General features: G+C 57.3%; 1 protein-coding gene across 1 annotated transcript in view; it reads right to left on the bottom strand.

Annotated features, from left to right (window-relative positions):
* Window positions 1-2,090: 2,090 nt before the first annotated feature.
* Window positions 2,091-17,387, bottom strand: part of ACAP3 (ArfGAP with coiled-coil, ankyrin repeat and PH domains 3) — a 97,232-nt gene continuing 81,935 nt past the window's right edge. Inside the window, exons 20-24 of the mRNA XM_056508297.1 lie at window positions 12,358-12,450; window positions 10,775-10,995; window positions 8,217-8,326; window positions 4,930-5,040; window positions 2,091-3,012 (exon numbers count right to left, since the gene is read on the bottom strand). Of these exons, the coding sequence (XP_056364272.1) occupies window positions 2,865-3,012; window positions 4,930-5,040; window positions 8,217-8,326; window positions 10,775-10,995; window positions 12,358-12,450 (683 nt within the window). The 3' untranslated portion in view covers window positions 2,091-2,864. The remainder of the gene's footprint in view (window positions 3,013-4,929; window positions 5,041-8,216; window positions 8,327-10,774; window positions 10,996-12,357; window positions 12,451-17,387) is intronic.

The following is a 17,387-nucleotide window of genomic DNA, read 5'->3' as shown; positions in this document are numbered from 1 at the left end:
TGAAATCCTGGCTTTTTAAATGTTTGAAGCGATGGGGATTCTGAGATTCTGGGATTCTGAAATTCTGGGATTCCAGGATTCTGGGATTTCATGATTCTGGGATTTCATGATTCGGAGATTCTGTGATTCTGAAATTCCGGGATTCCATGATTCTGGGATTCCAGAATTTAGGGATTCCATGATTCTGGGATTCCAGGATTCTGGGATTCCATGATTCTGGGATTTCATGATTCGGTGATTCTGGGATTCCATGATTCCGGGATTCTGAGATTCTGTGATTCTGAGATTCTGGGACTTCATGATTCTGTGATTCCATTATTTGAGGATTCTGGGATTCCATGGTTCTGGGATTGATTCCATGATTCTGTGATTCCTTTGTTTGGGGATTCTGGGATTCCATGATTCTGGGATTCCATGATTCTGGGACTCTGTGAGTCCATCATTCCATGGTTCTGGGATTCCATGATTCTGATATTCTGGGATTCCACGATTCCAGGATTCTGGGACTCTGTGAGTCCATGATTCCGGGATTCTGGGATTCCATGATTCTGTGAGTCCATGATTCTGGGATTCCATGATTCCAGGATTCTGTGAGTCCATGATTCCATGGTTCTGGGATTCCATGATTCTGTGAGTCCATGATTCTGGGATTCCATGATTCCATGATTCCATGATTCTGTGAGTCCATGATTCTGGGATTCCATGATTCTGGGATTCCATGATTCCGTGAGTCCATGATTCCGGGATTCTGGGATTCCATGATTCCAGGATTCCATGATTCCATGATTCCGTGAGTCCATGATTTCGGGATTCTGGGAAATGGCACCGAGCAGCTGGAGCTGGTTCCCCTCCCTGCCCCGAGCCCATCGCCAGCGACGAGCTTCTCCCAGGGATCAGCACTGCTGCTGCCAGGAATGCTGTGGGATGGGAATCCTGGGAATCCTGGGAATGCTGCAGGGATGGGAATGCTGGGAATGCTGCAGGGATGGGAATGCTGGGAATGCTGCAGGGATGGGAATGCTGCAGGGATGGGAATCCTGGGAATGCTGCGGGATGGGAATCCTGGGAATGCTGCAGGGATGGGAATCCTGCAGGGATGGGAATGCTGCAGGGATGGGAATCCTGGGAATGCTGCAGGGATGGGAATGCTGCAGGGATGGGAATCCTGGGAATCCTGCAGGGATGGGAATCCTGGGAATGCTGCAGGGATGGGAATGCTGCAGGGATGGGAATCCTGGGAATCCTGCAGGGATGGGAATCCTGGGAATCCTGCAGGGATGGGAATCCTGGGAATGCTGCAGGGATGGGAATGCTGCAGGGATGGGAATGCTGCAGGGATGGGAATGCTGCAGGGATGGGAATCCTGGGAATCCTGCAGGGATGGGAATCCTGGGAATGCTGCAGGGATGGGAATGCTGCAGGGATGGGAATGCTGCAGGGATGGGAATCCTGGGAATCCTGCAGGGATGGGAATCCTGGGAATGCTGCAGGGATGGGAATGCTGCAGGGATGGGAATGCTGCAGGGATGGGAATCCTGGGAATCCTGCAGGGATGGGAATCCTGGGAATCCTGCAGGGATGGGAATCCTGGGGATGCTGCAGGGATGGGAATCCTGGGAATGCTGCAGGGATGGGAATGCTGCAGGGATGGGAATCCTGGAGATCCTGCAGGGATGGGAATCCTGGGAATGCTGCAGGGATGGGAATCCTGGAGATCCTGCGGGGATGGGAATCCTGGGAATGCTGCAGGGATGGAAATGCTGCAGGGATGGGAATCCTGGGAATCCTGCAGGGATGGGAATGCTGCAGGGATGGGAATCCTGGGGATCCTGCAGGGTTGGGAATCCTGGGGATCCTGCAGGGATGGGAATGCTGCAGGGATGGGAATCCTGGGAATCCTGCAGGGATGGGAATCCTGCAGGGATGGGAATCCTGGGAATGCTGCAGGGATGGGAATCCTGCAGGGATGGGAATCCTGGGAATCCTGCAGGGATGGGAATCCTGCAGGGATGGGAATCCTGGGAATCCTGCAGGGATGGGAATCCTGCAGGGATGGGAATCCTGGGAATCCTGCAGGGAATGGGAATCCTGCAGGGATGGGAATCCTGGGAATGCTGCAGGGATGGGAATCCCCCCCAGGAATCTCCCTGGAATTCCAGCAGGGCTCTATGGCTTTGAGCAGCCAGGGCAGCGAGCGAGGGGAGCGTGGCTGGTTCAGTCCTGAGAGCAGCAGAAGGAGGAGCCTGAGCTCCCAATCCCAATCCCAATCCCAATCCCAATCCCAATCCCAATCCCAATCCCAGTCCTGATTCACTGGGCCTCTGGAGCATCCCAGCCCCAAATCCAGCCTGGGAGGGCACCTTGGACTGGTTCAGGCCCAGCTTTGTCCACTCCTGGTGTTGGTGGCTCTCTCCTGGTGACAGAAGGTTTTTCCTTTTCTTCTCTTTTTTTTCTTCTCCTTTTTTTTTCTCTTTTTTTTTTCCTTTTTTTTTTAAACTCTAAGCTCATCTCCCACACTTCCCACACACTCCAGCCCACACGGTCACACCCTGGGGAGGCTCCTACTCCAAAAAAAAAAACAAACCAAAAAACCAAAACCACCACCCCCCCCAAAATTAAAATTAGAAAAAACCAACCATCCAGTAGTCAAGCATGAGAACTCAAAACCCCACAGGAATAACAAAAAAAAAAAAAAAAACAAAAAACCCTCAGCCTTCCTGCAGGCACAGCTCAACCCTGGGGGGGGGTGCAGGCATCACCAAACTGCGAGGAAAACACGGAATATCCGAGTGGGAATTTCCGAGGGTGGAATTTCCGAGGGTGGAATTTCCGAGGGTGGAATTTCCAGGGGCAGGGCCGTGTCCCTAGCACTCGTCGATGTGCAGGCTGATGAACTCCTGGATGCATTTCCTGTACTGCAGCTCCGTGGGGCTGCTGCTCGGGTACTGCCCCGGCTGCCCCAGCGGCCCCTCGGCCTCCCGCATCTCCTCGTTCATCCGCGCCAGGCGCAGCCTGCGGGACACGGGGCGGGACAGGGGACAGGGGACGGAGAGGGGACAGGGGGGACAGGGGTACGGGACAGGGGGGGACAGGGGGGACAGGGGACGGGGGGGTACGGGGGGTATGGGGGGGGACAGGAGGGGACAGAGGGGACAGGGGGGACAGGGGAAGCACGGGGGGGATGGTGGGGACAGGGGACAGGGGAGACAGGGGAGGACAGCGGGTACAGGGGGGACAGGGCACGGGAGGGGGATGGGGGGACAGGAGGGGGCACAGAGGGGGGACAGGGGGCATGGGGGGGCACAAAGGGGCACGGCGGGGCAGAGGGGACAGGGGAGGGGACAGGGGACAGGGAGGGATGGGGGGTACAGGGAGGACGGGACGGGGGGGACAGAGGGGACAGGGGCAGGGGAGGGGACAGGGGGGAGAGGGGGACAGGGGACAGGACAGGGGACAGGAGAGGACAGGGGACAGGACAGGGGACAGGAGAGGGGACAGGGGACAGGTGAGGGACAGGGGAGGGGACAGGGGGGACGGGACAGCGGGCACGGGGGGAACAGGGGCACAGGAGGGGGGACAAGGGACAGGGAGGCACGGGGGGGACAGGAGGGGACACCGGGGGGACAGCGGAGGGCACAGGGGAGACAGGGGACAGGGGACGGGGGGGACAAGGGGGGATGGGGGGGACAGGGGAGGGGACAGGAGGGGATGGGGGGGGCACGGGGGGGACGGGGGGGGGACAGAGGGGGACACGGGGGGACAGGGGGACACAAGGGGGACAGTGGGGACAGTGTTTCCCAAAGTTTCCCAGTTCCCATGAAGTATTTCCCAGTATTTCCCAGTGTTTCCCAGTGATTCCCAGTATTTCCCAGCACTCCCCAGTATTTCCCAGCGTTTCCCAGCGTTTCCCAGTGTTTCCCAGCTCTCCCCAGCACTCCCCAGCGTTTCCCAGCATTTCCCAGTAATTCCCAGTGCTCCCCAGCGTTTCCCAGCACTTCCCAGTGATTCCCAGCGTTTCCCAGCACTCCCCAGTGTTCCCCAGCCTTTCCCAGTATTTTCCAGTTTCCAGGCAGTGTGTCCCAGCATTTCCCAGCACTCCCCAGTATTTCCCAACATTTCCCAGCACTCCCCAGTATTTCCCAGCACTGCCCAGTATTTCCCAGCACTGCCCAGTATTTCCCAGTGATTCCCAGCACTCCCCAGTGTTTCCCAGCATTTCCCAGCGCTCCCCAGTATTTCCCAACATTTCCCAGCACTCCCCAGCATTTCCCAGTGATTCCCAGCACTCCCCAGCAATTCCCTGCATTTCCCAGCGCTTCCCAGTGTTTCCCAGCACTCCCCAGCAATTCCCAGCCTTTCCCAGTGATTCCCAGCATTTCCCAGCGCTCCCCAGAGTTTCCCAGCGATTCCCAGCGTTTCCCAGCGATTCCCAGTGATTCCCAGTGTTTCCCAGCGCTCCCCAGCGTTTCCCAGCAATTCCCAGCTCTCCCGGTCCCCCCGATCCCCCCGGTTCCCCCGATCCCCCCGGTCCCCCCGATCCCCCCGATCCCGCCGGTCCCCCGGTCCCTCCGGTCCCCCCGATCCCCCCGGTTCCCGATCCCCCCGATCCCCCCACTTCCCCCGATCCCCCCGGTTCCCCGGTTCCCCCGGTCCCCCCGGTTCCCGATTCCCCCGATCCCCCCGGTCCCCCCGATCCCCCCGGTTCCCGATGCCCCCGGTCCCCCCAGTTCCCCCGATCCCCCCGGTCCCCCCGATTCCCCTGATCCCCCCGATCCCCCCGGTTCCCCCGGTCCCCCCGATCCCGCAGGTCCCCCCGGTCCCCCCAGTCCCTCCGGTCCCCCCGGTTCACCCGATCCCCCCGGTTCCCGGTTCCCCGGTTCCCGATCCCCCCGATCCCCCGGTTCCCGGTGCCCGGTCGGTGTCGCTCACAGGGTGACGATGTCGGCGTTGGCCGCGCTCACGGCGATGCTCAGCGGGTCCTGCCCGTCCCCGTCCGGCGCGTGCTGGGTGGCGCCGCGCTTCAGGAACAGGCACACCTGCCTGGGGACAGCGGCTCCTCAGGACCCGCGGGATTCCAGGGAATTCCAGGGAATTCCAGAGGCGCGGAATTCCCGCCCCGTCTCAGCATCGTTATCCCAGCGCGTCCCGACCTGCCCTGGGGCACGGCCAGGGACAGGGCAGACACAGATCCCCTGGGAATTCCATCCCGGACACGGATCCTCTGGGAATTCCATCCCAGACACAGATCCTCTGGGAATTCCATCCCAGACACAGATCCCCTGGGAATTCCGTCCCAGACACAGATCCTCTGGGAATTCCATCCCAGACACAGATCCTCTGGGAATTCCGTCCCAGACACAGATCCCCTGGGAATTCCATCCCAGACACAGATCCCCTGGGAATTCCGTCCCAGACACAGATCCTCTGGAAATTCCATCCCAGACACAGATCCCCTGGGAATTCCATCCCGGACACAGATCCCCTGGGAATTCCTTCCCGGACACAGATCCCCTGGGAATTCCATCCCAGACACAGATCCTCTGGGAATTCCATCCCAGACACAGATCCCCTGGGAATTCCTTCCCGGACACAGATCCCCTGGGAATTCCTTCCCGGACACAGATCCTCTGGGAATTCTGTCCCAGACACAGATCCCCTGGGAATTCCTTCCCAGACACAGATCCTCTGGGAATTCCTTCCCAGACACAGATCCCCTGGGAATTCCATTCTAGTGATGAATTCTCTGGGAATTCCATCCCAGACACAGATCCTCTGGGAATTCTGTCCCAGACACAGATCCCCTGGGAATTCCGTCCCAGACACAGATCCTCTGGAAATTCCATCCCAGACACAGATCCCCTGGGAATTCCGTCCCAGACACAGATCCCCTGGGAATTCCATCCCGGACACAGATCCCCTGGGAATTCCTTCCCGGACACAGATCCCCTGGGAATTCCATCCCAGACACAGATCCTCTGGGAATTCCATCCCAGACACAGATCCCCTGGGAATTCCTTCCCGGACACAGATCCCCTGGGAATTCCTTCCCGGACACAGATCCCCTGGGAATTCCTTCCCGGACACAGATCCTCTGGGAATTCTGTCCCAGACACAGATCCCCTGGGAATTCCTTCCCAGACACAGATCCTCTGGGAATTCCTTCCCAGACACAGATCCCCTGGGAATTCCATTCTAGTGATGAATTCTCTGGGAATTCCATCCCAGACACAGATCCTCTGGGAATTCTGTCCCAGACACAGATCCCCTGGGAATTCCATCCTGGACACAGATCCCCTGGGAATTCCATCCCAGACACAGATCCTCTGGGAATTCCTTCCCAGACACAGATCCTCTGGGAATTCCATCCTAGTGATGAATTCTCCAGGAATTCCATCCTACTGATAAATTCTCTGGGAATTCCATCTCAGACACAAATTCTCTGGGAATTCCATCCTAGCCACAAATTCTCTGGTGATCCCATCCCAGCCATAAATTCTCCGGGAATTCTGTCCCAGCCATAAATTCTCTGGGAATTCCATTCTAGCCCCCCTCCCCACCAATAAATTCTTTGGGAATTCCATCCCAGCCACAAATTCTTCGGTGATCCCATCCCAATCCCTCCCCAGCCAAAAATTATCTGGGAATTCCATCCCAGCCACAAATTCTCCAGAAATTCCACCCCAACCACAAATTCTCTGGGAGTTCAATCCCAACTCCTCCCCAGCCATAAATTCTTCAGGAATTCCACCCCAGCCCCTCTCCCCACCAATAAATTCTTTGGGAATTCCATCCCAGCCACAAATTCTCTGGGAATTCCATCCTAGTGATGAATTCTCCAGGAATTCCATCTCGGACACAAATCCTCTGGGAATTCCATCCTAGTGATGAATTCTCCAGGAATTCCATCCCAGACACAAATTCTCCGGGAATTACATCCCAGACACAAATTCTTTAGAAATTCCATTTCAGCCCTAAATTCTCTGGGAATTCCATCCCATTCAATCCCCTCTCCAGCCATAAATTCTATGGGAATTTCATCCCAACTCCTCCTCAGCAATAAAATTATTCAGAATTCCATTCCAGCCATAACTTCTCTGGAAATTCCATCCCAGCTATAAATTCTACAGGAATTCCATCCCAGACCCTCTCCCCACCAATAAATTATTTGGGAATTCCATCCCAGTGATAAATTCTCTGGAAATTCAATCCCAGCCACAAATTCTCCAGGAATTCTACCCCAACCCCTCCCCAGCCACAAATTCTCTGGGAATTCCATCTCAATAAATAATAAATAATAAATAATAAATAATAAATAATAAATAATAAATAAATTCCATCTCCCCACCAATAAATTCTCTGGGAATTCCATCTCCTGCCTCACCCAGCTCCGAGCTGCTGACAGCACTCAGAGATTCCCATTTTCCAATCCCTCCTCCCCATTCCCCTGGCCTCGATCCCATTCCCCAGCCTGGATCCTGTTCCCAGCCTGGATCCCGTTTCCAGCCCAATCCCATTCCCCAGCCCGGATCCCATTCCCAGCCCGGATCCCGTTCCCAGCCCGGATCCCGTTCCCAGCCTGATCCCATTCCCTCAGCCTGATCCCATCCCTCGGCCCGGATCCCATTCCCAGCCTGATCCCATCCCTCGGCCCGGATCCCGTTCCCAGCCCAGATCCCGTTCCCCCAGCCCGGATCCTGTTCCCAGCCCGGATCCCATTCTCAGCCTGTTCCCATTCCCAGCCTGATCCTGTTCCCCAGCCTGGATCCTGTTCCCAGCCCAATCCCGTTCCCAGCCTGGATCCCGTTCCCCCGGCCAGGATCCCATTCCCCCTGGCTCCGATCCCATTCCCAGCCCAATCCCATTCCCCAGCCCCGATCCCATCCCCAGCCCGGATCCTGTTCCCAGCCCAGATCCCATCCCCAGCCCGGATCCTGTTCCCAGCCCGGATCCCATTCCCCCGGCCCGGATCCCAGCCCGATCCCATTCCCCGGCCCGGATCCCAGCCCGATCCCATTCCCAGCCTGATCCCATCCCTCAGCCCGGATCCCATTCCCCAGCCCGATCCCATTCTCCCGGCCCGGATCCCAGCCCGATCCCATTCCCAGCCCGATCCCATTCCTCAGCCCAATCCCATCCCCAGCCAGGATCCCATTCCCTCGGCCCGGATCCCAGCCCAATCCCATTCTCCCATTCCCAGCCCCGCTCCCGGCTCTCACCCCGTGTGCCCCAGGGCCGTGGCGTGGTGCAGCGGCGCCCGGCCCCGCGCGTCCCTCTGGTTCACGTCAGCCCCGTTCTGCAGCAGGAACTCGCAGGCGATCAAGGAGCCCTGGAGGAACGGCAGGAACGGGGAATTCCCGCTTCAGCTCTGGAATTCCCACATCAGCTCTGGAATTCCCGCTTCAGCTCTGGAATTTCCACATCCGCTCTGGAATTTCCACATCAGTTCTGGAATTTTCACTTCAGTTCAGCCAGACTGGACAATTCCCCAGCTCAAAAAAGGGGAATTTCCACACAAACTTTGGAATTTCCACATCACTCCCACCAAACTGGACAATTCCCAAAGGGAATCTCCACATCCCTCCAGCAAGACCAGACAATTCCCAAAGGGAATTCCTACATCACCCCATCTAGACCAGACAATTCCCAAAGGAAATTTCCACATCAATTCAGCCAGACTAGACTGGACAATTCCCGTGCTCCAAAGAGGGAATTTCCACATCAGTTTTGGAATTCTCACACCACCCCATTCCCAAAGGGAACTCCCACACCACCCCATTCCCAAAGGGAATTCCCACATCACCCCATCTACACCAGACAATTCCCAAAGGGAACTTCCACACCACCCCATTCCCAAAGGGAATTCCCATACCGGGCAATCCCCGCTCTCCACATCCCCAATCCAATCCCGCCCCCAATCCCAATCCCGCTCCATTCCCACTCCATTCCCGCTCCAATCCCACTCCAGTCCCGTTCCAATCCCGCTCCAATCCCGCCCCAGTCCCGCTCCAGTCCTGCTCCAGTCCCGCTCCATTCCCACTCCAATCCCGCTCCAATCCCGCCCCATTCCCGCCCCGGTCCCGCTCCAATCCCGATCCAATCCCACCCCCAATCCCGCTCCATTCCCGCCCCATTCCCGCTCCAGTCCCGCCCCATTCCCGCTCCAGTCCCGCCCCAATCCCGCTCCAATCCCGCTCCAGTCCCGCCCCAGTCCCGCTCCAATCCCGCCCCAGTCCCGCTCCAATCCCGCTCCAGTCCCGCTCCAATCCCACCCCCAATCCCGCTCCAGTCCCTCCCCATTCCCGCTCCAATCCTGCCCCCACTCCCGCTCCATTCCCGCTCCAATCCCGCCCCATTCCCGCTCCACTCCCGCCCCATTCCTGCTCCAATCCCGCCCCAGTCCCGCTCCATTCCCACCCCAGTCCCGCTCCAATCCCGCTCCATTCCCGCTCCAATCCCGCCTCAATCCCGCTCCAGTCCCGCTCCAATCCCGCTCCAGTCCCGCCCCATTCCCGCTCCAATCCCGCTCCAATCCCGCTCCAATCCCGCCCCAATCCCGCCCCAGTCCCGCTCCAATCCCGCTCCAATCCCGCTCCAGTCCCGCTCCAATCCCGCTCCATTCCCGCTCCAATCCCGCTCCAATCCCGCCCCATTCCCGCTCCAATCCTGCCCCCACTCCCGCTCCATTCCCGCTCCAATCCTGCCCCCACTCCCGCTCCATTCCCGCTCCAATCCCGCTCCAATCCCGCCCCATTCCCGCTCCAATCCTGCCCCCACTCCCGCCCCATTCCCGCTCCAATCCTGCCCCCACTCCCGCTCCAGTCCCGCCCCATTCCTGCTCCAATCCCGCTCCAATCCCGCTCCATTCCCGCTCCATTCCCACCCCAGTCCCGCTCCAATCCCGCCCCATTCCCGCCCCATTCCCGCCCCAATCCCGCTCCAATCCCGCTCCAGTCCCGCTCCAATCCCGCCCCATTCCCACCCCAGTCCCGCTCCAGTCCCGCCCCATTCCCGCCCCATTCCCACCCCAGTCCCGCTCCATTCCCGCTCCATTCCCGCTCCATTCCCGCCCCATTCCCGCTCCAGTCCCGCTCCAGTCCCGCTCCAATCCCGCCCCAGTCCCGCTCCATTCCCGCTCCAATCCCGCCCCATTCCCGCTCCAATCCTGCCCCCACTCCCGCTCCATTCCCGCCCCATTCCCGCTCCAATCCCGCCCCATTCCCGCTCCATTCCCGCCCCATTCCCGCTCCAATCCCGCCCCATTCCCGCTCCAGTCCCGCCCCAGTCCCGCTCCAGTCCCGCTCCACTCCCGCTCCATTCCCGCTCCAATCCCGCTCCAGTCCCGCCCCATTCCCGCCCATTCCCGCTCCAATCCCGCCCCATTCCCGCCCCATTCCCGCCCCAATCCCGCCCCATTCCCGCTCCAATCCCGCTCCAATCCCGCTCCAATCCCGCTCCATTCCCGCTCCACTCCCGCTCCAATCCCGCTCCAGTCCCGCCCCATTCCCGCTCCAGTCCCGCCCCATTCCCGCCCCAGTCCCGCTCCAATCCCGCCCCAATCCCGCCCCCAATCCCGCCCCAATCCCACCCCAATCCCGCCCCCAATTCCGCTCCATTCCTGCTCCATTCCCGCCCCATTCCCGCCCCAGTCCCGCTCCACTCCCGCTCCATTCCCAGCTCCATTCCCGCTCCATTCCCGCTCCAATCCCGCTCCACTCCCGCTCCATTCCCGCCCCATTCCCGCCCCAGTCCCGCCCCACTCCCGCTCCCGGCGCACCCCGGCCACCGCCTGCATCAGCGGCGTTTTGCTCTCGTCCTCCTCGTTGGCCCAGTTGGTGTCGGCGCCGTGGGCCAGCGCCGTGGCCATCAGCGGCACGTTCCGGGCCAGCGCCGCCCGCGACAGCAGCAGCCCCGGGTGCAGCTCCCGCACGTCCTCCGGCTCCGCCACCTCCGGATCCAGCTCCGCCTCCCCGCTCGACTCCTCCGACACCTCGCACTCTGCGGGGAGGAACGGGAAGGGAAGGGGAAGGGGAAATGGGAAAGGGAAAGGGGAAATGGGAAAGGGAAAGGGAAAGGGAAAGGGAAAGGGGAAATGGGAAAGGGGAAGGGTGGGGGAAAGGGGAAGGGAAAGGGAAAAAGAAAGGGAAAGGGAAAGGGAAAGGGAAAGGGAAAGGGGAAAAGGGAAAAGGGAACGGGAAATGGGAAAGGGGAAAAGGGAAAAGGGGAAGGGAAAGGAAAGGGGAAGGGAAAGGGGAAAAGGGAAAAGGGAACGGGAAGGGAAAGGGGAAAAGGGAACAAGGGAAGGGAAAAGGGAAAGGGAAAGGGGAAAAGGGAAAAGGGGAAGGGAAAGGGAAAGGGAAAGGAAAGGGGAAGGGAAAGGGAAAAGGGAAAGGGGAAATGGGAAAGGAAAAGGGGAAATGGGAAAGGGAAAGGGGAAATGGGAACAAGGAAGGGGAAAAGGGAAAGAGAGAAGGGAAGGGTGAGGGAAAGGGAAAGTGGAAATGGGAAAAGGGAAAAGAAAAAAGGGAAAAGGGTAAAGAAAGGGAATGGGAAAATTGGAAGGGAAGGGTGGGGGAAAAGGGAAAGAGAGAAGGGAAGGGGAAAAGGGAAAGGGGAAATGGGAAGAGAAGGGTGGGCAAAAGGGAAATGGGAACAGGGAAGGGTGAGGGAAAGGGAAAAGGGAAAAGGGAAAGGGGAAAAGGGAAATGGAAAGGGGAAAACGGAAAGGGGAAGGGAAGGGTGGGGGAAAGGGAAATGGGGAAAGGGAATGAGGGGAAAGAGGGGAAAAGGAAAAAGGGAAAGGTGGGGGAGAGGGAAATGGGAACAAGGAAGGGGAAAAGGGAAAGAGAGAAGGGAAGGGTGAGGGAAAGGGGAAGAGGGAATGAGGGGAAAAGGGAAATGTGGGGGAAAGGGAAATGGGAAAAGGGAATGACGGAAAGAGGGGAAAAAGGAAAAGGAAATAGGGAAGGGTGGGGGAAAGGGGAAAAGGGAAGAGGGAAAGAGGGAAAGGAAAGGTGGGGAAAAGGGAAGAAGGGGAAAGGAAAAAGGGAAAGAGGGGAAAAGGGAAAAAGGGAAAAGGAAAGAGGGAAGGGTGGGGAAAAGGAGAAAAGGGAAAAGGGTAAAGAGAAGGGTGGGGAAAGGGGAAAAAGAAAAAAGGAAAACAGGAGAGAAGAAATTAAAAGGGAAAAAGGGCAAAAGAAAGAGGGAAGGGCAGGGAAAAAAGAAAAAGAGAATGGAAGAGAAAGGGAAAAGGGAAAGGAAAAAGGAAAAGGGAAAGGAAAAGGGAAAGGAAAAGGGAAAGGGAAAGGGAAAGGGAAAGGGAAAGGGGAAAAGGGAAGGACATTTCCCGGTGGCACCCACCTTCCTCGGTGACGCTGTCCACCACCGAGCCAAACACCAGCACGTCGCTGCTGCCGTCGGTGCTGCCGCCCAGGCCACTGTCACTGCTCAGACCTGCGGGGCCAACAGGCAGAGCAGGGACAGTCAGCACCGGGACACGGACAGGGGGACAGTCAGCACCGGGACAGGGACAGGGACAGGGGACAGGGACAGTCAGCACCGGGACAGGGACAGGGACAGGGACAGGGACATGGGACAGGGGGATACAGGGACAGGGGGATACAGGGACAGGGGACAGAAGACGGGGACAGGGCACGGCGGGGGTCACACACAGCACAGGGTGTCACACACAGCACAGGGTGTCACACTCACACAGCACAGGGTGTCACACACAGAACAGGGTGTCACACACACACAGCACAGGGTGTCACACACACAGCACAGGGTGTCACACACACACACACACAGCACAGGGTGTCACACACACACACAGCACAGGGTGTCACACAGAGCACAGGGTGTCACACACACAGCACAGGGTGTCACACACACACAGCACAGGGTGTCACACACACACACAGGGTGTCACACACAGCACAGGGTGTCACACACAGCACAGGGTGTCACACACACACAGCACAGGGTGTCACACACACACACAGCACAGGGTGTCACACACACACAGCACAGGGTGTCACACACACAGCACAGGGTGTCACACACACACACAGCACAGGGTGTCACACACACACAGCACAGGGTGTCACACACAGCACAGGGTGTCACACACACACAGCACAGGGTGTCACACACAGCACAGGGTGTCACACAGAGCACAGGGTGTCACACACAGCACAGGGTGTCACACACACAGAGCACAGGGTGTCACACACAGAGCACAGGGTGTCACACAGAGCACAGGGTGTCACACACACAGAACAGGGTGTCACACACACACACAGCACAGGGTGTCACACACACAGCACAGGGTGTCACACAGAGCACAGGGTGTCACACACAGCACAGGGTGTCACACACACAGAGCACAGGGTGTCACACACGCACAGCACAGGGTGTCACACACACACAGCACAGGGTGTCACACACACACATAGCACAGGGTGTCACACAGCACAGGGTGTCACACACACGCAGCACAGGGTGTCACACACACAGCACAGGGTGACACACACAGCACAGGGTGTCACACACACAGCACAGGGTGTCACACACACACACAGCACAGGGTGTCACACACACAGCACAGGGTGTCACAGCACAGGGTGTCACACACACACAGCACAGGGTGTCACACACAGCACAGGTTGTCACACACACAGCACAGGGTGTCACACACACAGAGCACAGGGTGTCACACACACACAGCACAGGGTGTCACACAGAGCACAGGGTGTCACACACACACACAGCACAGGGTGTCACACACACACAGCACAGGGTGTCACACACACAGCACAGGGTGTCACACACACACAGAGCACAGGGTGTCACACACACAGCACAGGGTGTCACACACACACACAGAGCACAGGGTGTCACACACACACAGCACAGGGTGTCACACACACACAGCACAGGGTGTCACACAGCACAGGGTGTCACACACACTCAGCACAGGGTGTCACACACAGCACAGGGTGTCACACACACAGGCACAGGGTGTCACACACACAGCACAGGGTGTCACACACAGCACAGGGTGTCACACACACACAGCACAGGGTGTCACACACAGCACAGGGTGTCACACACAGCACAGGGTGTCACACACACACAGCACAGGGTGTCACACAGCACAGGGTGTCACACACACAGCACAGGGTGTCACACACACACACAGCACAGGGTGTCACACACAGCACAGGGTGTCACACACACACACAGAGCACAGGGTGTCACACACAGAGCACAGGGTGTCACACACACACAGCACAGGGTGTCACACACAGTCACACACAGCACAGGGTGTCACACACACAGCACAGGGTGGGTGTCACTGACACACAGCACAGGGTGTCACACACACAGAGCACAGGGTGTCACACACACACCGCACAGGGTGTCACACACAGCACAGGGTATCACACACACACACAGCACAGGGTGTCACACACACACAGCACAGGGTGTCACACACACACAGAGCACAGGGTGTCACACACAGCACAGGGTGTCACACACACACAGAGCACAGGGTGTCACACACACACAGCACAGGGTGTCACACACACACAGAGCACAGGGTGTCACACACAGCACAGGGTGTCACACACACACACAGCACAGGGTGTCACACACAGCACAGGGTGTCACACGCAGCACAGGGTGTCACACACACAGCACAGGGTGTCACACACAGCACAGGGTGTGTCTCACACAGAGCACAGGGTGTCACACAGAGCACAGGGTGTCACACACAGCACAGGGTGTCACACACACACAGAGCACAGGGTGTCACACACACAGAGCACAGGGTGTCACACACAGCACAGGGTGTCACACACACACAGAGCACAGGGTGTCACACACACAGAGCACAGGGTGTCACACACAGCACAGGGTGTCACACACACACAGCACAGGGTGTCACACACACAGCACAGGGTGTCACACACACAGAGCACAGGGTGTCACACACACACCGCACAGGGTGTCACACACAGCACAGGGTATCACACACACACACAGCACAGGGTGTCACACACACACAGCACAGGGTGTCACACACACACAGAGCACAGGGTGTCACACACAGCACAGGGTGTCACACACACACAGAGCACAGGGTGTCACACACACACAGCACAGGGTGTCACACACACACAGAGCACAGGGTGTCACACACAGCACAGGGTGTCACACACACACACAGCACAGGGTGTCACACACAGCACAGGGTGTCACACGCAGCACAGGGTGTCACACACACAGCACAGGGTGTCACACACAGCACAGGGTGTCACACAGAGCACAGGGTGTCACACACAGCACAGGGTGTCACACACAGCACAGGGTGTCACACACACACAGAGCACAGGGTGTCACACACACAGAGCACAGGGTGTCACACACAGCACAGGGTGTCACACACACACAGAGCACAGGGTGTCACACACACAGCACAGGGTGTCACACACACACACAGCACAGGGTGACACACACACACACAGCACAGGGTGTCACACACAGCACAGGGTGTCACACACACAGAGCACAGGGTGTCACACACACACAGCACAGGGTGTCACACACACACAGCACAGGGTGTCACACACACAGCACAGGGTGACACACACACACACAGCACAGGGTGTCACACACACACACAGCACAGGGTGTCACACACAGCACAGGGTGTCACACACACAGCACAGGGTGTCACACGCAGCACAGGGTGTCACACACACAGCACAGGCTGTCACACACACAGCACAGGGTGTCACACACACACACAGCACAGGGTGTCACACACACAGCACAGGGTGTCACACAGAGCACAGGGTGTCACACACACAGAGCACAGGGTGTCACACACAGAGCACAGGGTGTCACACACAGCACAGGGTGTCACACACAGAGCACAGGGTGTCACACACACACAGCACAGGGTGTCACACACACTGCACAGGGTGTCACACACACACAGCACAGGGTGTCACACACAGCACAGGGTGTCACACACACACACAGCACAGGGTGTCACACACAGCACAGGGTGTCACACAGAGCACAGGGTGTCACACACAGCACAGGGTGTCACATACACAGCACAGGGTGTCACACACACACACAGCACAGGGTGTCACACACACAGCACAGGGTGTCACACACACACAGCACAGGGTGTCACACACAGCACAGGGTGTCACACACACACAGCACAGGGTGTCACACACACACACAGCACAGGGTGTCACACACACAGCACAGGGTGTCACACAGAGCACAGGGTGTCACACACAGCACAGGGTGTCACACACACAGAGCACAGGGTGTCACACACAGCACAGGGTGTCACACACACAGCACAGGGTGTCACACACAGCACAGGGTGTCTCTCACACACACACAGCACAGGGTGTCACACACACAGCACAGGGTGTCACACACAGCACACTCATCTGTCACTTGTTATTGGCACACCTTCAGCCTTCTATATTCTAAGTATTTCTTACTAGAGTATTAATATTCTAAATACTCAGCTTTATTTATATTTGGCTTTTCTTTTTTCTAGACTCTGCACTGCCTTAGTAAACAGTCAAAATCCTAGATAAATACACAACCAAAAATCCCAGACAAAAACCAAAAATCCCAGATAAATATATAACCAAAAATCCCAGATAAAAACCAAAAATATCAGATAAAATCCAAAAATCCCAGATAAATATATAACCAAAAATCCCAGATAAAAACCAAAAATCCCAGATAAAAGATCAGGCTCCTGATAAAGTGGAATTTTGGGGGAAAGAAGTGGAATTTTGGGTGGAAAAAGTGTAATTTTGTGTGGAAGAAGTGGAATTTTGGGGGGAACAAGAGGTATTTGGGGTGGAACAAGTGGAATTTTGGGTGGAACAAGAGGAATTTGGGGTGGAACAAGTGGAATTTGGGGTGGAGCAAGAGGAATTTTTGGGGGAAGAAGTGGAATTTTGGGGAAGAAGTGGAATTTGGGGTGGAAGAAGTGGAATTTGGGGGGAACATATGGAATTTTGGGGGGAACAAGAGGAATTTTTGGGGGAAGAAGTCGAATTTTGGGGAAGAAGTGGAATTTGGGGTGGAAGAAGTGGAATTTTGGGGGGAACATATGGAATTTTGGGGGGAACAAGAGGAATTTTTGGGGGAAGTGGAATTTGGGGTGGAAGAAGAGGAATTTTGGGGGGAACAAGAGGAATTTGGGGTGTCTCTCTTGCTGCTGGCTGCCAGAGTCCCACCTTACCTCCGTCCAGGAGGGCCCCACTCCCGGGGCCACCTGCCAGTGGGGGCTGCACAGAGGAGGGGCTGGCACCTAGAGGAAGGGGGATGGGAAGGTGAGG

The sequence above is a fragment of the Oenanthe melanoleuca genome, chromosome 21, assembly GCF_029582105.1.
Source record: "Oenanthe melanoleuca isolate GR-GAL-2019-014 chromosome 21, OMel1.0, whole genome shotgun sequence".
NCBI lineage: Eukaryota > Metazoa > Chordata > Aves > Passeriformes > Muscicapidae > Oenanthe > Oenanthe melanoleuca.
The sequence above is the reverse complement of the archived record's forward strand: the minus strand, read 5'-3'. Positions and strand labels throughout refer to the sequence as shown.